At 45.8% G+C, this 26839-nt stretch overlaps 1 protein-coding gene across 1 annotated transcript; it reads left to right on the top strand.

Annotated features, from left to right (window-relative positions):
* The first annotated feature begins 3409 nt into the window (after positions 1–3409).
* On the top strand, positions 3410–22262 carry CA6 (carbonic anhydrase 6). Its single transcript, XM_029230528.1, has 8 exons — positions 3410–3628; positions 5765–5944; positions 10235–10383; positions 11026–11118; positions 14891–14960; positions 18437–18594; positions 21341–21464; positions 22154–22262. The coding sequence occupies exons 1-8, from the start codon at positions 3550–3552 to the stop codon at positions 22204–22206; spliced, it is 906 nt and encodes a 301-aa protein (XP_029086361.1). The 5' UTR covers positions 3410–3549; the 3' UTR covers positions 22207–22262.
* Positions 22263–26839: the final 4577 nt, after the last annotated feature.

Raw genomic sequence — 26839 nt, 5'->3', positions numbered from 1 at the left:
CTATTTAAGAAAGCAGGCAAGAGCACAGTATACTTTATTTTTTAAATATTAAAACAATTTTAAGTTTTATATTGGAGTATAGTTGATTAATAATGTTGTGTTAGTTTCAGGTGTACAGCAAAGTGATTCAGTTTATACATATACATATATCTATCCTTTTTCAAATTCTTTTCCCATTTAGGTTATTACAGAATATTGAGCGGAGTTCCCTGGGTCCACTTTAGAAGTTTTAATCCAAAGTGGACTAAACGTCTTGGTGCTTAGATAGAATTGAGCCTTTACTCATCTAGACAACTAACTTGTCCAGAATGACTCATTCTTAAGGACGCCAGAGCTGGAACTCCTGAATGAAACAGAACAATGGCCTGTCTGCATTACTTAGAGTCAAAATGTGCATATTCTCACGTAGACAGATTTTTTAAAAAAATTATTTATTTATTGTTTGGCTGCATTGGGTCTTCGTTGCTGTGCGTGGGCTTTCTCTAGTCGAGGTGAGCAGGGGCTACTCTTCGTTGCGGTGCGTAGGCTTCTCTTGTTGCGGAGCACGGGCTCGAGGTGCGTGGGCTTCAGTAGTTGTGTCTCGCGGGCTCTAGAGCACAGGCTCAGTAGTTGTGGCGCACAGGTTTAGTTGCTTCCCGGACCAGGGATAGAACCATGTCCCCTGCACTGGCAGGTGGATTGTTAACCACTGTGCCACGAGGGAAGTCCCCCAGAATCATTTTCCGTGCCAGTCCTGTGTAAACCTGAGCATTGGCTCACCTGGGCTGACGGTGCCACCATGCTCCCCTGGGCTTATGGTACTTCCCTGTTTATGTGGGCTGATAGTACTTCCCTGCTTACCTGGGCTGACCACACCTCGCTGCCCTCCCTTTTTCTTGGCCTCAGCAGGCCTCCATCACAGAGCTGTGGTGGCACCAAGGAAGAACAAATCTTCCTCATTTCTGACATTGTGTTGTGATTAAAAATGGCATACTTGTCAACTCGTCTCAGACAGCTACTCAAATCATAGGCTCCAGAAAAACAAGAGTTGAGCATAAGATACATCCTTGATGAGCTGGAGATGTGATTGGATGTAGACAGAACAAGCAAGTTCAGAGTGGAATGTGGCACAAGAGAAACAGAATCCAAGCAAACTATGTGCTTTGCAAATTGCGAGGCGGAAACTCATGTTCAAAGTTAATGGATAATTTTAGGGTTGAAGAACACAGTGAGTTAGAAAGTAGGCAACAAAAGTGTCTGATTTGGGCTTCCCTGGTGGCGCAGTGGTTGAGAGTCCGCCTGCCGATGCAGGGGACACGGGTTCGTGCCCCAGTCCGGGAAGATCCCACATGCCGCGGAGCGGCTGGGCCCGTGAGCCATGGCCGCTGAGCCTGCGCGTCCGGAGCCTGTGCTCCGCAACGGGAGAGGCCACAACAGTGAGAGGCCCGCGTACCGCAAAACAAAAACAAAAACAAAAGTGTCTGATTCGGTGTGGATGAGATCCCTGGAGTATGCTACCTAGGAGAGGGAGGGGACTCCCACCCCTCTCTAGCAACGTGCCTTGTTAGCAGATGGGTCTTGACTAGTCTGATTGCTTTATTAACTTAATCACTCTAACCACTTATTCTCAGCATTAGCTGCATAGATTACCAGCCAGCCCTGGCTCTTCCTGAGCCAAAGATACGGAGAAACCAGGGCAAAACTGCAGGTCTGGTGGAGGCATGTGTTGCAGCAGGGCTCCATGTGAGGGCTGCTAAAATTCCAGATGCACTCACTGCGAGGATTCTGTGGGGCAATAAAAGCACCAGGGTTCTCCTGGGCATCCCAAAGCATTGACCTCAGGACTGCACTTCCCGTGAGAGCCCAGGAACCATGGGAAGTGGCTGTGTGGGTCCAGGAGCCCTCCTTTCTCCGAGCATCTGTTCCCCGTCTCCTCTCACTCCCCACGGCCCCTTCTTGCCTCCCTCTCTCTGCAGGTTCCCCTGCCTCATGGCTCGGGCTTACTCAGAGTTCCTTCTCACCCCAGCAAGCCTCCCTGGCTTCCCCACATCGTGATCCTTCTGGTTCCCTCTGCAGTTCCCTAATTCTTTGTGTCATTCTCAAGAAAAAAATTCAGATGTCTCAGTTTCTGTTTTCTGAGCAGGATGTCGGGGCTCCCTGGTGCATCTAAAAGGTCCTAAAGGTTGATGCCCATCTTGCTGTCCTCAGCAGAGCTGGCGTCTCACAAGGTGGCCCTTTAAGCCAGACCGGGGCCCAGCGGGCAGGGATCTGACTTTCTTAGCAAAGACTGGAGAGTGGGTTTCCGTAAAATGAGAAAGGAAATGATACACACCAGGTGCTAAACCAGATTTGTTATTGAATCCTCAGGAGGAGGTACTATCATTAAATCCTATTAAACTGGGGAAACGGAGGCACAGAGCAGTTGAGTAACTTGCCCAAGGTCACACAGCTAGTAAGTGGCAGAGCAGGGATCTGAACCCTGTGGGTCTGGCTGCAGAATCCTTGCTCTTTACCATGGTTAATTCATGCTATTGTCATGCCATTCATTCATTAATTCATACCGTCTTGCCATTCCATCATCCCTCAGACTCCAGCAAAAAGTGGGCCATGAGATAAAAGAGGCTGCAGAGGGCGTTAGCTCTGTTCTGCAGAACAAGATGGTCCTTTGTTTCTGGCCAGGAACGCTGCTGCCCTTCACCTGTGCCCTCTCTGAAGGGCATGGGAAGAGCTGGCCTGTCAGCAGGTATAAACTCAAAAGTTCCTCCCTCAGCTAATTTCAAGGACTGTTTACCTAAGTGAACGAAGGAGGATTAGGCAATCCACTGATCCGACGTGCTGGGTGGGTTTGGGTGTGACCAAGCGCACTGCGGCTGTCAGAACAAATCCATCCCACGGAGAAACTCGGACAGCCCAGGACACGTGTTGGGATGTGACTCGTGAGCTGGGGCTGGGGGTCCGCCAGTGATTTAGGAATTAGGGTGAGAACGGGACTGCTGCCAGTTGGATTCTCCACTTTATGCCCAATACGTGGGACCCAGGCCATGCCTCTCACCGCCTGGCTGGGGGCAGCCCTGAGTCTGCATGAGTGGCAGGTGTCGATTGCTGAGACAGGCAGGAAATACCCCTCGGCATCCGACTGGCATTTTCAGGCACCCATGATGCCCCTCACCAGCTCCCTGGGCCCCCCTTGCCAGGAGCAAGGGCACAGGAAATGCCATTGTTCTGGGAAAGCCTCTCCATCCTGCTTCTCTCTCCTTGGGCCATTCCCTGGCCTGTAGTCGCTCGTCCACAAAGGCTGCCCTGTGGGACCCTGTGAGTGAGTTTTCATAAATCAGACAGTGAACAACCAAACCCTTGGGTAAGTGGACACATCACGGCTGACGCCAGAGCTGTTGAGACAGGTGCACACCACCTGGCTGAGCGAAGCCAGTGAGAAGGCTGTGCTGTTTCTCAGTGGGCGCAGCAAGTGTGGATCAGCTGACCACACTCGGTAAATTGTTATTTACAGTTTCTGAACTTTTAAAAGAAGAGCTTCCCCAGAATCGGCCCTGATTCCAGACCCACAGCGTCATGACGGCTCTGGTCACCCTGCTGTCCCTGCTCCTGCTGGGACCCCAGGCCCAGCACGGGGCCGAGTGGACCTACTCAGGTAAGGCCCACCCCAAGGGCTGCACGCCCCCTTTCTGCCATCATATCAAGGAAGGCGGCACCCACTTCTTGAGGACAAAGGCTGGCCTTTCGGGGCGACCATGCCTGATGATTGCATACGGTGCTTGCTGGGGTCTCAAGGTCTTGGGCTGGGGCAAGAGCATACTGAACTTAGACCTCGGCTAAGGAGCGGAGGGCAGAACTCTCCCCATTCCCGGATCCCTGAGCCACCCGCAGGGTTTCTGCTCTGCTGCCCCGGAAGCTGGCTTGAGAGCCCACTTAGTGCTTACGAGGGCAAAGCCATTTGCTTTCTTGGTCTGTGTAGACAGAAAGTAAAGCAGTTGCAGGGGGCTCCCTGCAGCCCCACCGAGGGTGTGTGGGGTTTGCCAGAGCTTTCTTCCAGGAAATTTCATGATACACGGTTTATCCAGAGCATCTCGACGTGCCGAGAACCCAGTGACCATTGCACGGCCTCCAGGCTGGCCTCTCTTGGTTGCCGTGGCCCTGCTGAGACCCCAATCTCACATCCAGAACCCCACTTATAGGACATGAAGTGGAAAACCCTGGCATTTAGCACAGGTCCCGGCCCACGTGTGGACCAAAGAGAGGAAGACAGTGGGGTTCAGACACTAAACACCCCTTCTGTGTGGCAGGGGAGAGAGCGCCTACCTGGTCCCCCTCTTTTCTGTCCTGGATGGAGGCATGGGGCCGGAGAGGATGCTCGTGGCCGCTGGCTGATGCAGGAGCCAGGAGCAAGCAGAGTTTTGAGCCTGCTCTCTGCAGTCTGCCCTGGCCGCAGATACAGGGTGAAGCGTCCTCCCAGGGTGGATGTGTGTCCTCTAAGTCAAGGGCAGCAGAGTTAGGAGCATTGTGGCAAGGCTCAGGAAGTCCAGCTTCAGAGGGTGGGACAGCTGACTCTGACCAACTGCTCTGTCTGGACCAGAGGATTCCCCTACCCGGCCCAGTGCCACGAGGCTTCTGCTCGGTCAGGTCCATCGGTACTGGGTGTGGTTCGAGGGTAAGGAAGAGAGAGGATTCCGACAGTGGCGTCTGTCCTCCCCAGCTCAACACAGCCTCTGAGCCGGGGCCCAGGAGAACTGGACAGCAGCTGCTATGGGGATACTTGAGAAACACCAATGCTGTTAAAACCCTTTTCATCCATGAAGGGGCTGTGTCCAAGACGCCTGGCGTTGCTCCTGGCACCTGCCCCTAGGAAAGAATTGTCTACAGATTGGTTTGTATTATTAAACAGTGAAGAGAGGAACAGAGAAAAAAAGAATTGCCTTTTTATTGAACCGAGAAGCCGTGAGAGGTCTAAGTACAAACATCTTCCTCAAAACAAGCTATGGGTGACGCTGCCCCTAAGGGGGAAAGAGAGCTGGATTCCCTATTGCGAATGGATGAGACCAGGACCCACAGTTGTTTGGAGGCCGAGTCACCCATTATAATGACTTGCTTTTATCACCCTCTCTCCTCTCTTCTGTCATTAGTAACTACCTTAAAAAAGGTAAATTTCCTTACCTTGATATTTTTTTCAACTAATCATTCTAGGTCATCCTTGAACCCGATGCTTCCTTTCTTGTCCTGAATCCATAAGTGTAGGCACCCAGGTGGTCTTTACCCTATTGGGAACCAGTTAAAGGGGAGGGGTCAAGCAAGGAGGTGGGGAGGTCCTGCCATAGGGCGTAGGGCGTGGAGTGGGCCGTGGTATTGTTGGGGGCTGGGAAAGAGAAACTGCCATTCAGAAGAAGTGAGGAAAAGGCCCTGAAAGTAACACAGGGATGCCAAGCCCAAGTAGCCCTTGAGTACATTTATCAGCCGACAGTCATGTAAACGAAAAACCAAAGCTATGTATTAAAGACATCCATTGCTTTCAAAACACGAAGGCATGTTCTCAGGGCCAGTGGGTGCAACAGGAAAGTTACGAACCAGCCCCAAAGCCCCCCAGACACCAGGGTCCGTGGAGCTGATTTAGATGCCCCTCCCACCTCCTTCTGGAGGCCTGGCCCTGCTTTCTAGAAGACAGGCCTCTGGTCTTGACTGTGGCCTCTGCAGGCCTCCTGTTGAGCAGGCCCAGCTGTGAGTGCCCACAGGGAGCCCCTTGCACTGTGACCCCTTGGACTCTCTCCTGTGTCAGATGGGGTGCTGGATGAAGCACACTGGCCGAGGGAGTACCCCGACTGTGGGGGGAAGAGACAGTCTCCCATCGACCTGCAGAGGAAGAAAGTGTGGTACAACCCTTCCCTGAGGGCTCCGAACCTGTCAGGCTACGAGGTCCAGCACGGGGTGTTCCTTATGATCAACAATGGCCACACAGGTAAGGGTGGGCAACAGGATCCCGTCCCCGCGCGGGCATCGGGGGGAGGCAGGCAGGCAAGGCTGCCAGGAGCTGTATGCTCAGAGATCCAGAGTGTGGCCTGGGGGCTGCAGGCCTCAGACTCGGGGTAGACCGGTGTCGAGCCCTGGCACTTCGTCCCTGGTTGGGCAGCATCCGTCTGTAGACTCGGTTCCCCACTGGCCCCTTCATCCTGCGTTGGCCTCTCTCTGAGATCACTCTGACCCAACCAGCAGGAAATTCAGTGGACAGAGAGGCAACACCGAGAAGCCACATGACCCACTGTCTGTTCTGTTGATCTGTGCCCAGGTCTGATCTGCCATATTTTCTATGTGGGAAGGTCAGAGAGGAAAAGCTGGTTTTGGGGGCCTCCATTCCAGAAGCCTAGACTGGACAACCATCAAATCCTGCTTAACGCTTGCAGACATCCTTCTGATGTTTTTCAAGTGGGCTCGTCTCCTCTGAGCCTTATGACAAGCCCAGAGGGGGGCATTTTTTTAAGCTGAAACCAGAGGCTTTGGGAGGCCAAGGGACTTATGGTCACACAGTCTCTAGTGGCCGAGCTGGATCCAGGCCCCGGATGTCTGATTCCTTGGTCATGTCCTCCTTGGAAACTTCCCTCTCCACTCCCACCTGGGTTGGGACAGTTTACTGTCCATTCGCACAGGTGTATGGGGGGGCGGTCATAGGACTCAGATTTCCTTTTTGCACTATTAAGAAAATAAAACCAATTGCCCTCGATGGGGCTGGTGAAGGTAGTAGCCCTCAGGTCAGCTGTGATTTGGATTACTGAACTCCACACGTAGTTCGTGAAAGCCTCATTTTATCACCCATATCACGTTCCTGTTTCCAAAGTTACTCTCTGAAGCTACCAGCAGGTTGGCGGAAGTGTACGGCCTTTTCAGATTGGCTTCTTTCACTCAGTAACATGCATTTATGCTTCCTCCGTGTCTTTTCATGACTGGATAGCTCATTTCTTTTTAGCATTGGATAATATTCCACTGTCTGGGTGCACCACAGTTCATTTACTCATTCACTTACTGAAGGACATTGTGGCTGCTTCCAAGGTTCAGCAATTATGAATAAAGCTGCTATAAACATCAATGAACGCCAGTGTGTAGATTTTGGTGTGGACATAAGTTTTTTTTGCTCATTTGGGTAAATACCAAGGGGTGTGATTGCTGGATCATATGGTAAGAGTATGTTTAGTTTTGCAAGAAACTGAGCAACTCTCTTCCAAAGTGGCTGCACCATTTTGCATTCCCACCAGCAATGAGTGAGAGTTCCTGTTCCTCCACAACCTCGCCAGCATTTGCTGCTGTCAGTGTTCCGGACCTTGGCCATTCTATTAGGTGTGTGGGAGCACCTCATTGTTGGTTTAATTTGTATTTCCCTGATGACCTATGCTGTGGAGCATCTTTTCGTATTTGCCATCTGTATGTCTTCTTTGGAGAGGTGTCTGTTATGGTCTCTGGGTTATTTGTTTTCTTATTGTTGAATTTTAAGGATTCATTGTATATTTTGGATAGCAGTTCTTTATCAGATGTGTCTTCTACAAATATTTTCTCCCAGTCTGTGGCTTGTTTTCTAATTCTTTTGATATTCTTTTCTGCAGAACAGAAGTTTTAAATTTTAATTAAGTCCAGCTTATCAATTCTTTCTTTCATGGATTGTGTCTTTGGTGCTGTATCTAAAAAGGCATCACTGTACCCAAAGTCATCTAGGTTTTCTCCTATGTTATCTTCGAGGAATTTTATACTTTTGCACTTTACATTTAGGTCTGTGATCCACTTTGAGTTAATTTTGGTGAAGGGTGTCGGGTTTGTGTCTAGGTTCATTTTTTTGCACGTGGATGTCCAGTTGCTCCAGCACCATTTGTTGAAGAGACTCTCTTTGCTCCATTGATAATCTTTGCTCTTTTGTCAAAGATCAGTTGAATATATTTATGGGGGTCTCTTTCTGGGCTTTCTATTCTGTTCCACTGAGTATTTGTGTACTCTCCCACCAAGACCACACTGCCTTGATTACTGTAGCTTTTTTTTGTTTGGTCACACCATGTGGCTTGCGGGATCTTAGTTCCCTACGGAACCCGTGCCCCCTGCAGTGGAAGCGTGAAGTCCTAATCACTGGACCACCAGGGAAGTCCCCTGAGCAGGTTTTGATCTTTGAAAGCTGCAGGAGCAAGACTGGTTCTGTCTTTGTTTTTTTTAACTTTTATTTTGAAATAGTTTTAGGCTAGAAAAATTGCAGAAATAGTACAGAGTTCCCAAATACCCTTCTCCCACTTCCCCTAATTTTAATATCTTATAGCTGGACTGTGTTGATACCACATGATGAACTACATTCTAGACCTCATTTGAATCTCATCACTTGCCCAGAATGTCCTTATCCTGGTCCAGCATCTAATCCAGGACCACACGTTGCATTTTGTCATCATATCTCCTTAGTCTTCTACAATCATGGTCAGCTCCTCAGTCTTTTGTAACCTTGACGCTTTGCAGTTGTTTCTTGAGCACAGTAAATGCTCAGATCGTGTGTTTTTTCTCTGGTCTGATAAGAACTTGGTTAAATTAGTTTCAAACAAAGGGGAATAAGTTCTGCAAGTTAAATCAATTTTTTTTCAGAATCTGGAAGGTTCAGCAAATTGATTTGTGGGAAGACAGATATTTGGCCTCACCTTTGCAAAAGCACAGTGATAAGCCCAGAATTGCCGCCAGTTTTCAATCTGGCCTGTGCGATTCTATTGATACAGCTTGAGAATTGAGACATTCTGTCTGCAGGGAATTGTGTTTCAAGGGAAACATGCTTGTCTGGATCTCTGTTATTGCTCCTGTGGTAGTAACTCTCCTCAGCTCTCCAATCTCTGGGAACAGATGACTGCATATCTCCTCTGAAAACCTCTTCCATTTTTCTCACGTGAGCAGTGATTTTTGAGGCCGGCTACAGTTTAAGCACTAAATACAAAGCACCTGTTCTGCCAAAGGGCGTGTAAAAATCTTTGAGGCTGGACTTCTGCCTTCTGTCATATTATGTTATGAATTTCATCACAGCTTCCTGCTGCTTTAGACAACTTGGAAGGGAAGAAGGGGTCATTTGACAGATATCAAATACCTACTACCTGCTCTTTAAGAAAGTTTACTTGTTTATAACCATCTTCGAAGACTTTAAATAGAAAAACCTTGTTATCAGGAGAGAGGCTGACTGTCCCTTTTCAAGCCCTAAATTATACCCTCATAGATATTTTTCTTGGTCATTTTCTGGGGTCACTCTCCATGTCTCCCTTTTGCCTGGGTCATTCCAAAATATAGAGATTTCTCTAAGACCTAAGCCAGTGGAATGAACAAGGCAGCTGTCTCACCAAAGTAACCTCCCTGTGGAAAGTCTGTGGGGCACAAGGCAAAAGGAAGCTGGAAGAGGGATCCATTTTCCCATCGGCAAGAACCTAACGTTTGAAAGCATCTGTTGATCACATCAAGTTCAATCCCAAGCCAAGAGTCTGTGTGTCCCCTGACTTGCTGCAGAATGTGGTCTTTTGTCTTCTGAAGACAAGTTGAAGCCTATAATGGTGATGTCCCTTCCAGGCCCAGTTCTGGCCCAGCTCTGCCCTGACCAATGAACTGAGTGACTCTGCAAATCTTTCTACCAAGGTTGGCTTCCTTGTCCATAAAATAAAAGTACTGAAGCCCTGCAGGGATGCTACTTTCTACGAAGTGGGATGGGTTGGTAGTTGGTCTAGTTCTAGAAGTCGATATGGGATGAAGATTTTAACCACATCATAGAGAAGAAAATGACCTCAACTTGACCTTACAGAGTACTCACATTGGGTAGTAAAGTAATCAAAATAGTCCCAAGAGGCCCCACTTCCTATCCCTACCCTGTGGGCAAATTCCAAAATTGGCCAGAGGTGGAGAGCAGAATTCTGATTTCCTCACTCATTAGCCCTGTTTTTTCAGGGCTCCCCCCTTCGTTAGGGCTAACAAGCTGGACCTGCCACTTGGAGGTCCTGCCCCCGACCTTCTGGTCCTGGGTGGGAAGGTGCGTGCCCTGGGACGGGTGCCTGTCCAGCCCAGCTTACTCAGTGCCTGGTCACCATCCTTCCCCATGTGCCAGGTGCCCCCTCTCTGTTGGTCACCCTGCTCATGGCAGTCTAGGCCTGTCTATAGTACCAGCTTGCCCCAGGAGTGGGCAGGTGACCAGGGAAGCTGCCTCACCTGTAGGCCTGACCCATCCACGCCCATCTGCACACTCCCTGCCCCTCGTCTTCTCTTCCAGTACAGATCAGCCTGCCCCCCACAATGTGCATGACGGCTGCCGATGGCACCCAGTACATAGCCCAGCAGATGCACTTCCACTGGGGTGGCGCCTCCTTGGAGATCAGCGGTTCCGAGCACACCATTGATGGGATCAGATATGTGATCGAGGTACCCTGAGGATCCTCTTTCTTTCAAACCCCACAGTCACTTTTCTTATTAAAACAGCCAAAAAGGCTTTGCTGAGTCAAGTCACCCTGAGGTTGAGTTTATTTTTCATTCATTTACAACAATTCACTGATCACTGCTATGTGCTGGGGGTTCGGGCAGGGTCCCTGACCTCACAGAAGTCACCCCAACGCAGGAGTTTACAGCCCACAGAGTGGGGCAAGCCCTCTTTAGTTTCAACTGGATTTCTATGTGGTAGATTTGCCGGTTCCCCCTCTTGTTTAGGATGACCACAGGTTTACAGTGGCCTCCTGGGGTAAGGGGGCACATGCCTACTCTAGGGAGACCTCAGGAGAACCCAGTGGCCTCATATGATCCCTTGGACTCTGCCAGCTTGTCTGCCTGGGGGAAGGTGAATTGCCATCTCTCCAGAATACCACTCATACTCTTCGCATTCTTGGAGAACTTTCTGGTCTTGATAGATCTTGTAGCCCAGAGGGAGGGACATGGTGGTCAGAGGTGTTTATGTGGGTCAGCTGAGGTGTGGGATGGAGCATCTTTTTTTATTTTCCTCCTTCCCTGAAAACCTGAAGCACTGGAGGTTTACAGGAACTGCCCTCGACTTACACTTTCTTGCTTCCACAGATTCACATCGTTCATTACAATTCTAAATACAAGAGCTACGATAAGGCTCAGAAAGCACCGGATGGTTTGGCTGTGCTGGCAGCCCTCGTTGAGGTAAAGCTGAAACTACACATGCAGAGTTATAAACTGGTGTCAAAACAAGGTGTTAAGTGTAGACAAAGGGTCTTCCTACTTGCCCCTCCTCATCTGTTCCTGAGCTCACAATTCTTGGAAACACTCACCCAATGAAAGACCTACCCTTTTTCCAGTCCTTGCTCACAGTTACTGTGTTCCTTCTGTGTCACCAACCTCAAGGACATTGCATAACTTGGACGAGCTGACTTAAAAGAGCTGGGATCACAGAAGGGTCCACTTGACAAAAACTGCTCTGAGGGCAAGAGGAAGTCTGCAACCCCCTAGACAAAGCCAACATCTCTGCATTTCTCAGAAAGTCTGGAGGGTGGGATTTATGTCTAGGTAGCAAGAAGTGGTCAGTGAATCCAATCACCCCCAAACAAGTTTTATATTGGATAAAATTGTCAAAAACAACCGTATCAGTGCTCTGGAAATGGACCAAAGACAAATAACAAGGTGAGGCATTTATTTATGATAAATGGCTAGAGTTTTTAGTAAGAACAATGGGAGTTTGTGGACATCTTGCCTGGGGCTGTTCCCATCCCCTTCCCCTAACTTGGTCAGCAAGGTAGTTTTATCAGGGCAGCATGGACAGGAAAACCAGCAGATTCACTGCTTGGTACAGGGGACTAATCTGATATGGAGTAGAAGTTGAAAACCCATGCCCAGGGGGCACTGCTGGTAAAAGTAGCAAACAATTGAAAAGACAGAAAACGGAAAACTTGCAGGTTTGATAGTCTGAGATTGCAGTCCTAGTTGAGGTGAGTGGCAAGTGGCAGACCAATCAGAAATTTAACTGGGAGATGAGCCACAGGAAGGCTGTATAAGCTTCCCAAGAAACCCTGATGGAAAATAAAGGCTGAGGCTGACTTAGTAACTGGCTGATCTTTGAATGTGCTTCTCAACCCACATACAGATCCATCAGCAGAGGGTGCAAATCTTGGGCTCATGGGGTTTGAGCACAGCCTCTGCAAAAATCATTGGCCACAAGACTATGTTGACCCTAGATGGCCCCAGGCTAAAAATTAAAAATAAGACTTAAGACCTAAGCAGGCTCATTAGCTGCTATATACTGTTGTGAGATGTATCCTGCAGAAGAAGTCCAGGCAAGTCACCAAACAGTCACATGAACAGCAACAAAAACCCCTCAGGACAATTTCTAAAAATCAGAATTCAGGGGCTTCCCTGGTGGCGCGGTGGTTGGGGGTCTGCCTGCGATGCAGGGGACGTGGGTTCGTGCCCCGGTCCGGGAAGATCCCACATGCCGTGGAGCGGCTGGACCCGTGAGCCATGGCCGCTGAGCCTGCGCGTCCGGAGCCTGTGCTCCGCAACGGGAGAGGCCACAATAGTGAGAGGCCCGCGTACTGCCAAAAAAAAAAAAAAAAAAAAAAAAATCAGAATTCAGATTTGCTGCCATGTATTATCTAAAATGTCCAGATGTCAAAGAAAAAGTTGGGCATGCAAAGAAATAGGAAAATGTGATCCATATTTAGGAGAAAAAAAAAAGCAGTCAATATAAACTGACTCTGAATAGACCAAGAGTGATTTAGCAGACAGTACTTTCTTTATTATTATTTTCTTTTTTGGCCACTCCACGTGGCTTGTGGGATCTTAGTTCCCTGACCAGGGATCAAACCCTGGCGCTCAGCAGTGAAAGCATGGAGTCCTAACCACTGGACCACCAGGGATTTCCCTAGCAGACAGTACTTTCAACAACTATCATAAATATGTTCAAAGCATGAAAAGAAACTATGTTCAAAGAATTAAAGGAAAATATGATGACAATGATTCAAAAAGGATCTCAATAAAGAAACAGAAGCTATAAAAATGCACCAAATGGAAAGTCTAGAGTTGAAAAGTATCATAAAAGGATGAAAAATTCGCTACATGGGCTCAAAGCAGATTTGAGGCAGCTGAAGAAACAATCAGTGCATTTGAAGACAGGTTAAATAAATTATTGAATCTGAAGAACAAAGGAAAAAGCTAGAAGAAAAATGAGCAGAGCCTTAGAGACTCATGGGGACAAGATCATGCTTCCCAACATATATGTAATGGGGGTCCCAGAAGGAGAGCAGAGAGAGAAAGTGGCAGAAAAAACTGTTGGGAAACAATGGCCAAATTTTCCCAAATTTGATGAAAAAACAATAATTTACCAATCCAAGAAACTCAACAAACTCCAAATCTGATAAACACCTAGACACATCAAAATCAAACTGTCAAAACTGACAAGAGAAAAAGGGTTCATTATATAGAGGGGACTGACAGTGCATTAATGGCTGACTTCTCATTAGAAGCAAGGCATCAGAAGGCAGTGGAATGACTGACGATCAGGATTCCTATGTCCAATCAACCAATCTTCAGAAATGGGGCAAAATAAAGACATTCCCAGTTAAAGTAAAACTGAGATAATTGTTAACAGATCTGTCTTACAAGAAAAATTAAAGGAAATCCTTCTGGCTGAAAGGACATCACACCAGACAGCAACTCAAATCCACAGAAAAAGATGAAGACTGCCAGAAAATAGTAAATAAATAAATAAATATATATATATATACACACACACACATATACAATATATATATATACATGTATATATATATATATACATATATATACACACATATACACATATATATATACATATATCCATATTCTTGTCTTCTTTTAATTTCTTTTTTTTAAAAAAACCATAAGATTGTTTAAAACAATAATTATACCCCTGTAGTATTAGCTTTACAATGTATGACAAAAATAGAAGAAAAAATGAGGAAGAAATAGAGCTATATTGGAACAAAGTTGCTATATTTTACTAGAATTAAATTAGTATCTACCTGATATAGATTGTGATAAGTTGTATGTGGTAGTCACTAGAGCAACCACTAATAACCTAAATGGTACACTAAAAGTATAGAACAGAGTTTAACACAAAAGATAGAACAGAGGAACAAAAAAAGATGAGACATTTAGAAAACAAATAAATGGCAATCAGAAATCCAAGAAAGTCTGAATTTATACCCAGTGGAAGAATGGATCAGCATCACTGACTGAAAAGAACCATTGTCCATAGACCTTTTTCACAAAAAGCAACTATTCTGACTTCTAAAAAGTCAACACTCATACAATAAATAAAGGATGGCGGTGGTCAGAATTGGAGCCGTTTTGCCTTGGACATCTGGCTTTCCTTCATTCAGTCAAAAGTCCTGAGGATGAAGAAGGGAGCACTTAAGAGCAAGCCCCTGCATCACCATGAATCTGGGGACTTCCCTGGCGGTCCATTGGTTAAGACTCCATGCTTCCAATACAGGGGGCATGGGTTCGATCTTTGGTCAGGGAACTAAGATTCCGCATGCCGCATGGCCAAAAAACCAAAACCAAACAAACATATGAAAAAACACAGTGAATCTGACTGTGGCTGACATAGCCCAAAACAGGGTCACTGGGGATATCTTGACAGTGACTTTTGGCCATTCCTTGAGGACATCACCAGTCACCACCAAGAAGCTCTTTTCCCTGGAAGCTGCCAAAATGCTTCAGATCTTGTCTTTCTGGAAGAGACAGGGGAGCCCAGGCACTTGGTGGCAAAGAACAGCCAGATGGCCTCCCCCAGCACAAGTGGGGCACGGGTGGGCTGCCTCCTTGCCCTTGCGGCTCTGCCCAGTCAGCCAGTTTACAAAATAGCTGGATTAGCGGGGATAGTTCTGGATGGACGGCCCTTCTCCATTAGGTGAACTGCTCTGTGTTTCTCCCGCAGGTCAAGGATAATGCTGAAAATACTTACTACAGCAACTTCATTTCTCACTTGAAGAGCATCAGGTATCCAGGTAAGGGAAACCGACAGTGGCTGCACGAGGGCAGAGGAATGAGTGTGAGTGTGGTGGGGGGGAGGGGAGCAGGGAAGAGTGTCGCTGGTGGAGAGGGTGGCAGATAAGCCTGCCAGGGGATGCTCCCCTCCCTGTGCAGGGTCTCTGGTTCCAGCAATTCCCAAGGTTGGCTCAGGCTGTGCACACCTCTGAGAAACCCGTTCATAAACTCTACCTGTCAATTGCCACAGCTGGAACTTCTGGATGGCCAGAGTTCCACTAATGAGGGATACCTTCATTTAAGTGACTCTCCCCTCTGGCCCCAGCTGGTAGTAATGATCCTGGTCTCTAGAGAGAGATGACCTCCTTGGCTTCAAGCTGAGAAGAATCTCAAGAGTGAAGCCTCTTGTCATGGTGCCTGTACACACAGACACAGGGCTGCTCTCCCTTATCTCTGCAGCCAGAAGGCAGGGTTCTTGTCAGAGCGTCTGCCCACTCCCATGGTCAACCCTTGACCTTGAGCAGTAACAGGTCTGTTGCAGCCTTGGTTGTGTGCATCTCACTTTGGCCATATCTCCCAGACTCCAGGCCCCTGACCTCAGTCCTCACCCCCTCCAGCAATCTGCTGACCTCCAATCCATGGACCTCCACATTCTCACTATTAGTCACGCCTCATGCCTCTCATCTCTCTTTGCCTAGCTTGGATTCCACAGGCCATACTTCTGACACGCCCACTCAAATGCCCTCCATCCTTCCACAAGCTCACCTGGCAAAGCCCCAGACTAACTCCCACTTACTCACAGCCTGTAACCAAATGGCTGAATGTAGCCAGAGAGAAGCATACAGATTTCTAGCTTCATTCACAGCGACAAATATACACAAGTACTAACACAGCTCAGAAATCCTGAAATACTACTCTAGACATTTGCTTTTCCCCTCTCCAAAATTACTGCGTCATATTTTCTCCTCTCTCCCAAAGCCCCTCCTTTCTGGCCCCAGCTTCTCTCTTGGAGGTGATGCCTGGCCTCCCACTCCATGGAGAAGGTAGTCAGAAACTCACTCATCTTAACCTGCCTGCGCCTGACCAAACTCCATGTCCCCTCCTCTGTTACACTGGATGAGAGGTCCCTGCTCTGGTCCAGGACCAGCCTTCCATGTGGGCACTGAGCCCCCCATTCTCAGGGCCTTTTCTCCTGCCCGTCTCCCCTCTCTCCTGCATCTCACCCTTCACCCGATCACTCCACTCAACACAAAGCACAATGCTCTCATTTCTTCCATTTCAAAACACAAACCCCATCTCCTGACCCCATCATTCCCTCAGCTTCCACCCCATTCTCATCTCCCCTTGAAAGAGTTGTCTACTGTCCTGTTCTCTTTTCTCACTCACCCTAAGCCTTCAAGGTCATCCTGGTTGTCAGATCTCCTGGGCACTTTTCTCCTCTTCTCTTGCTCCACCTCCAAACAGTGATGCATTACACGCGGCTTGCATTCTGGCCAAAGCCCACCCCCAGCCCCAGCACGACTCTCTTGCTCTCTCTTCCTGGCTCCTGCTTTAATGTCAGAGGGTGCCAGGACTCTGACTTCTCTCGGTGACCTCATTTTCAGTCCCATGGCCTGAATTGTCATCTTTAGGCTGTGGACTCCAAAAATCTCTATCTGGTCCTCCAGGCAACAACAGCACCAGGCAGGACAGGTGAGGCAAAGTAGAGGCAAGAACTGTCTAGTTCATCTACTGACCAATAAAGGAAGCCAGCAGGAGACACCACAGGCCTGTGGTATAACTAAGGAGTTGCCTTGAATTCACTGACCTCAGATATTCTATTTCTACTAACTGATCCTGATATATTTCCTTCTCCAATTCAATAAATTCCACTGCTGATCAATACTGCCCACAACACTGGCCTCTCTCTGAACTTTGGATTCCTTTACCCAACTGTTTAGTTGATGTTGCCCGATGGATCTAGAATTTAACATGGTCAAAGCATCACTTATTCCCGTCCCTTTCCAGGCTTGTCCCTAAACCGACTTCCTCATTTCAGCAAAGAGCATCCTCATCCATCCCCTTGTTTAAGCCAAAAATCCCAAAATTTTTCTGGACTTCCCTCTTTTCATTCCCCACCCTGCCCTGCCACACCCAAACCATCAGTGGGCCCTGTTGTTTTTACCTCCCTTCTTCCAATTCTTTGGGGTATATTCCCAGAAGTGGAATTTCTGGATCATATGGTAATCTATGTTTAATTTTTAAAGGAACCACCATATTATTTTCCACAGTGGCTCATCATGGTTCTGGAATTCTTCACTCACTTGAACGTATTGGAGTTGTTATGAAACAAAATCTATGCAATAGAGTCCTTTAGAAGGTTATATCTTGAAATCTACCCAATAAAAACAAAACTTAGGGCTTCCCTGCTGGCGCAGTGGTTGAGAGTCCGCCTGCCGATGCAGGGTACGCGGGTTCGTGCCCCGGTCCGGGAAGATCCCACATGCGTGGAGTGGCTGGGCCCGTGAGCCATGGCCGCTGAGCCTGCGCATCCGGAGCCTGTGCTCCACAGCAGGAGAGGCCACAGCAGTGAGAGGCCCGTGTACCGCAAAAAACAAAAACAAACAAAACTTAGAAATCTTTTACTTATTCATGGGATTATGCACTACTACACTTCACAGCCTTGGTTAAAGAAACCAGTTTATGTATATATCAAAATGATATCGTCTTTGCCATTGAAAAATGCAAAAGTGCTCAGGGAAGGTGAAGCAAAAGTCAACTCGACTCCATGCTGCTTTGATAGAGTCTCTTGATGAGTTCAGGGACTCAGCGTCACTGACATGAACAAAAGAGGAATTCTATAGATGCAGCGATAGATGTGGGTGCCGTGGAGGCTTCAGATGCCCTGTGGATGTCCCCCTCTCTACACCTCACCTGTGGCTGAGCTTGGTTGCCAATGGGCATGGCAGGAAGTGCTCGTGGCCTGATGCCTGCACCTGGACTCCTGCTTAGTTCTGATTCTGCCTTTCTAATCTCTATCCCTCCCCTTCATTTATAGATGAGCACAACTCAAGGAATTTTGTTCTTTCTTTGAGAGCACTTACCCAAAAGCCCCTAGGAGTCATAATTGCTTTCGTTTATCGTAAAATATATCCTCTGCCTAACAATGATGATGGTGATGGCTACACCCATGAGCACTTTCCTATGTGCTGGTCCAATGCCAGCACTTTATAAACACATTCCCCTTTACCCTCACAGCAATGCTCCTGGGGGTCCCCTTTTTACAGACCCAGCCAGGGCCACTCAGCCAGGAGGAGGTATTTGAGTGGGTTTCTGCCCAAAGTCTTTGTTCTTAACACCCCCCTGGAAGCAGAACACTGGGGGATGTTTCCCAATGACCAGGTTCTATGTCCCCCTGCTTAAATCAGGAGATTTAAAGATGGTGAGATCTGAGCCAGAGCTGTCCTTGCAAGGGGCAGCAGTGGTCCCTGACATTCTTTTTTGTCCCCTCTTTTAGGACAAAGCACAGTTCTGAGGGGCCTTGATGTTCAGGACATGCTACCTGGGAACCTCCACTACTACTACAGCTACTGGGGGTCACTCACCACTCCTCCCTGTACTGAGAATGTCCACTGGTTTGTGCTGGCGGATACCGTCAAGCTCTCCAGGACACAGGTAGTGTGTAGAATCACTTTATCAAAGTCTCTCCTTTCAACGGCCTGGTTAACAAGAGCGCTCCCTAAATCTCACCTAATGCTGATACCTGGGCTCCTACAGTGTTTTCCATGTACAGGGCTGCAGTGCCTCACCTCTATTGCTAGGGGTGATCTTACTAGTGTTGTGGCAGAAATGGGCAAACAGGCATCAGGGAATCCAAGAAACCTATAGGTGATGCAACAAAAAAAACTGGGACGTGGTCCAGGTCATAGGACAAGAGTTGCACAGTGAAGGCAAATATTTACTGAGTGCTGCTCCCATCAGGCACTGCTTTATATGAAGTAACACATTACTTCATAAATGACTCCATGCAAGAAGGACAGCTTCATATTTAGCCTTTCATCACATAAAATGCCTGTGGCTCTTTGAGGGGAAGAGCTGTATCAGTTGTCTTTTGTCCTTCATCATAGCATGGGTACATAATAAATATTTGTTGAGTTAAATAAAGGACAAACGTTACTGAGGTTTCAAAACAAAGCTGACATTTCCTTCTGGGTGATGTTCTTCCTCAGAAACAAATATTTCTTTTTTTAAACTTTTCATTTCCCTATTCCAGGAAAAAGGTGGAAAGACCCCTATTCTTATAACCACACAAAAAACATTACCAACCAGGTTTGAAGTTCCGCTAGATACCTAACAAAAGCCAATGTAAACTATCTCAGGAAAAATGCACCTTAAATCCAGATCTATAAGAATTTACATGAATAAAGTTACCTGAAATGAGCTCAATTTTTAAAAAATCACAAAATATCAGGAAAAAGGCACTATGAATGAGTGTCAGCAGAAATAGAACTACAAAGATTTCAGATATAGTAATTATCAGTCAATTAATATAAGATATGTTTAATATGCATAAATAATGCATAATATGTAAAATTAAACATATTTAGTATGTTTAATATGTATAGGAGTTTTAAATATGAGGAAAGAACAAAGTATAAAAATGATGAAGTAAACTCAAAGAAGAAAAAAAAAAACCAAATGGGTTGTTAATTTCTAGAAATGAAAAGATAGTAATGAAATTAACAACCCAACAAATGGGTTTAATAGCATGTTGGACACAGTTCAAGAAAGAATTAGTAAACTGGAAGACAGAGCTGACAAAATTATGTAAAATGCAGCACAAAGAGAAAAAGAGATGGAAATATGAAAAAGAAGTAAAGAGATATAGAGAATATACTAGAAAGGTCCAACAAATGTCTGGTTGAAATTTAGAGGGAGAAGAGAGGTAGCATAGAGAAGAGGGATAATTTGAGAAATATTGGCTGACAATTTTCCAGAGAATTGAAAGACACCATGTCATATGTGAAGGAAGCCCAATGAGTCAATGAAAACAAAAAGAAGCCCACACTAAACCATCACAGTGAAACCACAAAATATCAAAGACAAAGAGAAGATTTAAAAATCAACCAGAGTGAAAAGACAGATTTTCATGAAAGAAATATTATAGACCAAGAGTAGATTCAACACAGCGACAATGAAAGTCAGAAAGCAGTGGAACCATATTTTCAAAGAACTGAGGGAAATGAATAGCTAACCTAGAGTTGTACAGGCAGCAAAAATATCTCTCAGGAATATAGACAAGGGACTTCCCTGCTGGTGCAGTGGATAAGACTCTGCGCTCCCGATGCAGGGGGCCCAGGTTTGATCCCTGGTCAGGGAACTAGATCCCACATGCGTGCTGTAGCTGAGAGTTCACGTGCTGCAACTAAGGAGCCAGCAAGCCACAACTAATGAGACTGCGAGCCATAACTAAGGAGTTGGTGAGCCGCAACTAAGGAGCCCACGTGCTGAAACTAAGGAGCGCACATGCTGCAACTAAGGAGGCTGTGAGCTGCAACCAAGGATCCTGTGAGGTGCAACTAAGGAGCCCTCTTGCTGCGACTAAGGAGCACACATGCTGCAACTAAGGAGCCGGTGAGCCACAACTAAGGAGACCGTGAGCTGCAACTAAGTAGCCGATGAACTGCAACTAAGAAGCTGGTGAGGGCTTCCCTGGTGGCGCAGTGGTTGAGAGTCCGCCTGCCGATGCAGGGGACGCAGGTTTGTGCCCCGGTCCGGGAAGATCCCACATGCTGCGGAGCGGCTGGGCCCGTGAGCCATGGCCGCTGAGCCTGGGTGTCCAGAGCCTGTGCTCCGCAATGGGAGAAGCCACAACAGTGAGAGGCCTGCGTACCGAAAAAAAAAAAGAAGCTGGCGAGCCACAAGTAAGGAGCCCACGTGCTGCAACTAAGGAGCCTGCCTGCTGCAACTAAGGATTGCATGTGCTCCAACTAAGGAGCTGGCAAGCCACAACTAAGGAGTGAGTGAGCCACAACTAAGGAGCCTGCCTGCCGCAACTAAGACCCAGAGCAACCAAATAAATAAATAAATGTTAAACAAAAAAGAATGTAGACAAAATACAGACATTTTCAGAAAAAACAAAAATTGAGCTTGCTGCTTGGTATGTCTCTGTTTACTTCTTCCTCTCCTTTCTACTATTGATTAAATACTCATAGAAAAAGATTAAAAGAGATTGTTGGAGAAATGAATGTGTGGATTAATGGCCTGGCACATAGCACCCAGAACCACTTCTGGAATTGAGATCTTCTCACAACCGCTTTATCAGGGTTATATAAATCCAAGCTCTAGTTCAGTTGCTAGCTAAATTTAAAAACTCACCCAGTGCCTCTCCTCTCCATAATTCCCTTCACATTTCCTGCAGGTTTGGAAACTGGAGAATTCCTTATTGAATCACCAGAACAAGACCATCCACAATGATTACCGTGGGACCCAGACCCTGAACAACAGAGTGGTAGAAGCCAACTTCATGTCTCAACTTAATCAGTGTGAGTGAGATCAACTCTTGTTTGTTCTTTGCAATTTGCAATTATAATTTCATGTTTTCCTCCTTCTCTGGGTGGACCCATCTCTTCTGGCAATAGTAAGGGAAAGAAAAGGGACTTCCCTGGTTGTCCAGTGGTTAAGACTCCATGCTCCCAAGGCAGGGGGCATGGGTTCGATCCCTGGTCAGGGAACAAAGATCTCTCATGCCACACGGCATGGCCTAAAAAGAAAAAATAGTAAAGGAAGGAGAATTATCTAAACAACAGGAGGCTCAGGGCTGTACAGGGCTTTGGCAAAGGGGGTGACTCATTTTCCCAGTCCAGGCAGTGGTACCAGTGAGTAGAACAGAGGGGATGATGAGTATGAGAAGCTACATGATTTATTACCCACCTAGTCTTGGCCAGAGACAGTAGGAGAAGCAAGATATCAAGCAACATCCAGATATTCCCATAAGAGTTTTGGCTCAAGTTAATCTTATCAAATCCAACTCAGATATTTCACACTTCTATCTTGGTCTCTATTACAAACCCATCCACAGCTCCTCCTATAAATTCCCTCAAGGTGGGGTTAACTAGACCACAATTGTCTACTACCTTTTCTTGGGGATCAAGCTGCAGACACCAGGGTGCTGGAGGTAGGCATGAGGACCTCCAAAGTTCTGAACTTTTCCTATTAACTCTTCTTTTTATAGGCTCTGAGCTCCAGTTTTATCTAAACAATATTGACGTAACCTTGAGTACTTGAGAAGGTTTATTGAACAGAAGAAAGCAAAGAGAAAAAGACAAGGGTAATGACCTTGAAGAATGAGCCCTGCCTTGTCTCCAAGAAGCCCTGTATGTCTGGATCACACCATTCCCACTGAGGCACCTGTCTAATTTATGATTAAAACAGGAGAAACCATCATCCATGAAAGGAAGTGAGATGGCTTAAATATATGAGAAGGGATTTGAGTTAGACAACATCAATGGGAATTGATTGGAATAGAAATTTAAAGGAGATGGAGACCTAACTATCCTCCTCTCGCATCACGCACACTGATGGGTCTAAATTACAAGTCAGCCCAAACGTCCCTATAGCATTTAGATGAAATAAAGTAACTTTGGAAATTTGTTACTTAGTTTTCTCTTTTCTATGCCTTTGTACCACTTCAAATATCCCTTCTTTGCTCTATCCCGAGAGACCCAGGTGATGGGGTAGAAATCAAGGTGGGAGGGATTTCCAGGACGAAGATTAAGAAAAAGGAAAGAGACCTGGGAATTCCCTGGCGGTCCGGTGGTTAGGACTTGGTGCTTTCCTCTTACGTTAGGAATGTGTGGGTGGAGACGTTTGGAGCAGTGATCGTGCCCAGTGAGTCAGAGAGAGACAGAAGAGGGAGGAGGCGGGCTCCCGGGAGAGGAGGGGGGGGTGGGGGCTGGGGGGAGGGGTAAGGGCTTCCCTGAGGTCGTGTCCTTGTTGGTCCGATGGTGTCTGCTGTCACTAGTCCTGCGTTCAAGTGCTAGTTCTGCCATTACTAGTCACGTGGGATAATAAAATTACCTGTCTTTTAGGGCTGTGGTTTTGAGTAAGTAAGACAAGCCTGGGGAGCAGCCCGCAGAGTGGCTGCTAACCTTTACCGGCCAGTTACCATCCTCTTCACGGAGGACCTTCCTCGTCCATCTTCAGCTTCCTGCTCATCTCCGACTGAGCTCACCCTCATTCTTCTGAATCCCTTTATCTGCTCTCATTACTATCTTTGTTCTTCCATGTCGTTATTCATCGTATCCAAAGCACTTTCATATCTGACTTCACATCCTGCCTGCCAGGAAGCAGGGGGGCAGCGCTGACCCTCCCTGGTTAGCTAGCTGCCTGCCACGTGCACCATGCTCCAGGTTCCCGTACAAGTTTCAAGAATTTTGTGTCTTCTCCACTGAAGAGGAAGGGTAGCCGTGGGGTGGGTGGGGTCTTGGTCTGGTGCTAGGAGAGAGGGGGTCCCATCCTCCATAGGGCCCTGGTGTTCTACTCCTGTACCACACCGGGAGCGTGGTACAGGGGTGGGAGGAACTCTGAACTTCCATCCTGACCCTCTCTCCCCACTTGCCTATGAGGTTGTAGTTCAGCATCTGAAGCTCAGGACTACACATTTTAAACATTTTTTACATTTTTGGATAAAGGTTGAAAAAAAGCGAAAAGGGAACCAAAATTAATTACAATGGTTACCTAAGCAGGGGGTTGGTGGGCACGGGACAGGGTGTAGGATGGGCTGGGAAATGGACTTTTCTGGATGCACCCTGTTTGGTAGTTTTAACCTTGGAATCTTGGGTTTTAAATAGTTATAAAATTAAATTAAATTTAAAGGATTTTTAAAATCCCTAAAACTTCAGTTAACTTAAAATGTAAAAACACAGTAAAATGATTGAACAATCATACACTGAGTTGGTAGCACAAACAGAGAGAAGAGTTTTTCCTTAAACACAGTATTTTTACTATCATACCTAGCGAGGTTTAATCCTAAGGACAAGAAGAACGGATGTGTGTGTGTGTGTGTAATTACTATGTTACTATATATACATAAATAATTGTGTTTATGTCAGATTAGCATGATTTTCAGCATAGGAACATAGAGACCCAAATATAAAATTTAAAAAGCTAAGTAAAAATAAGAACCTGCTGTATAAAAAAATAAATAAAATAAAATTGAAAAATTCAAAAAAAAAAAAAAAAACTAAGTAAAAGCCCTGTATTTGTAGATTTGAATTGGAAATATCAGTATAATTTATAAGACGTTTTTCTCTTTCTAAAAGCACATATTGGGACTTCCCTGGTGGTCCAGTGGTTGAGACTCCATGCTTCCATTGCAGGGGGTGGGCGTTCCATCCCTGATCAGGGAACTAGGATCCCACACACCGTGCTGCGTGGCCAAAAAAAAAGCAGGTATTTCCTCGCTTTGTGCACTCAGGAGTAGAAACAACAGTAACCCCATAGCAATGAACACCCTTATATCCAGACGGTGGCCTCTCAATGTTATTTCCCACTATCAGGAACCAGGGCTCCTTGGAGAAATGGCTGATTCCAGATCTGGGGCAAGGATATACAAGATGAACCTGGGATATCTTTTTAGGCCAGCAAACAAGAAATCTACCTAAGTCTACTGGGGTCATGCCCAGAAGATACAGGGACCGTCTTTTTTTTTTCTTAGTTTTTGAATTTTATTTTATTTATTTTTTTATACAGAAGATTCTTACTAGTCATCAACTTTATACACATGAGTGTATACATGTCAGTCCCAACCACCCAATTCAGCACACCACCATCCCCACCCCGCCGTGGCTTTCCCCCCTTGGTGTCCATACGTTTGTTCTCTACATCTGTGTCTCAACTTCTGCCCTGCAAACCGGTTCATCTGTACCATTTTTCTAGGTTCCACATACATGGGTTAATATATGATATTTGTTTTTCTCTTTCTGACTTACTTCACTCTGTATGGCAGTCTCTAGATCCATCCATGTCTCAGCAAATGACTCAATTTCGTTCCTTTTTATGGCTGAGTAATATTCCATTATATATATGTATCACATCTTCTTTATCCATTCATCTGTCAATGGGCATTTAGGTTGCTTCCATGTCCTGGCTATTGTAAATAGTGCTGCAATGAACATTGGGGTGCCTGTGTCTTTTTGAATTATGGTTTTCTCTGGGTATATGCCCAGTAGTCAGATTGCTGGATCATATGGTAATTCTATTTTTAGTTTTTTAAGGAACCTTCATACTGTTCTCCATTGTATCAATTTACATTCCTACCAACAGTGCAAGAGGGTTCCCTTCTCTCCACACCCTCTCCAGGATTTGTTGTTTGTAGATTTTCTGATGATGCCCATTCTAACTGGTGTGAGGTGATACCTCATTGTAGTTTTGATTTGCATTTCTCTAATAATTAGTGATGTTGAGCAGCTTTTCATGTGCTCCTTGCCCATCTGTATGTCTTCTTTGGAGAAATGTCTATTTAGGTCTTCTGCCCATTTTTGGATTGGGTTGTTTGTTTCTTTAATATTGAGCTGCATGAGCTGTTTATATATTTTGGAGATTAATCCTTTGTCCATTTATTCGTTTGCAAATATTTTCTCCCATTCTGAGGGTTGTCTTGTTTTTGGTTTCCTTTGCTGTGCAAAAGCTTTTAAGTTTCATTAGATCCTATTTGTTTATTTTTATTTTCATTACTCTAGGAGGTGGATCAAAAAAGATCTTGCTGTGATTTATGTCAAAGAGTGTTCTTCCTATGTTTTCCTCTAAGAGTTTTATAGTGTCTGGTCTTATATTTAGCTCTTGAATCCATTTTGAGTTTATTTTTGTGTATGGTGTTAGGGAGTGTTCTAATTTCATTCTTTTATATGTAGCTGTCCAGTTTTCCCAGCACCACTTATTGAAGAGACTGTCTTTTCTCCATTGTATATCCTTGCCTCCTTTGTCATAGATTAGTTGACCATAGGTGCGTGGGTTTATCTCTGGGCTTCTATCTTGTTCCATTGATCTATGTTTCTGTTTTTGTGCCAGTACCATATTGTCTTGATTACTGTAGCTTTGTAGTATAGTCTGAAGTCAGGGAGTCTGATTCCTCCAGCTCCATTTTTTTCTCTCAAGACTACTTTGGCTATCTGGGTCTTTTGTGTCTTCATACAAATTTTAAGATTTTTTGTTCTAGTTCCATAAAAAATGCCATTGGTAATTTGTAGGGATTGCATTGAATCTATAGGTTGCTTTGGGTAGTATAGTCATTTTCACAGTATTGATTCTTCCAATCCAAGAACATGGTATAGCTCTCTATCTGTTGGTATCATCTTTAATTTCTTTCATCAGTGTCTTATAGTTTTCTGCATACAGGTCTTTTTTCTCCCTAGGTAAGTTTATTCCTAGGTATTTTATTATTTTTGTTGCAATGGTAAATGGGAGTGTTTCCTTAATTTCTTTTTCAGATTTTTCATCATTAGTGTATAGGAATGCAAGAGATTTCTGTGCATTAATTTTGTATCCTGCAACTTTACCAAATTCATTGACGAGCTCTAGTAGTTCTCTGGTGGCATATTTAGGATTCTGTATGTATCATGTCATCTGCAAACAAGGACAGTTTTCCTTCTTCTTTTCCAATTTGTATTCCTTTTATTTCTTTTTCTTTTCTGATTGCCTTGGCTAGGACTTCCAAAACTATGTTGAATAATAGTGGTGAGAGTGGACATCCTTGTCTTTTTCCTGATCTTAGAGGAAATGCTTTCAGTTTTTCACCATTGAGAATGATGTTTGCTGTGAGTTTGTCGTATATGGCCTTTATTATGTTGAGGTGTGTTCCCTCTATGCCCACTTTCTGGAGAGTTTTTATCATAAATAAGTGTTGGATTTTGTCAAAAGC

Source organism: Monodon monoceros, unplaced genomic scaffold, assembly GCF_005190385.1.
Source record: "Monodon monoceros isolate NGI ecotype Baffin Bay Population unplaced genomic scaffold, NGI_Narwhal_1 Super_Scaffold_18, whole genome shotgun sequence".
Taxonomy (NCBI): Eukaryota; Metazoa; Chordata; class Mammalia; order Artiodactyla; family Monodontidae; genus Monodon; species Monodon monoceros.
Note: the sequence above shows the minus strand (reverse complement) of the source record. Positions and strands in the feature narration are given on the sequence as shown.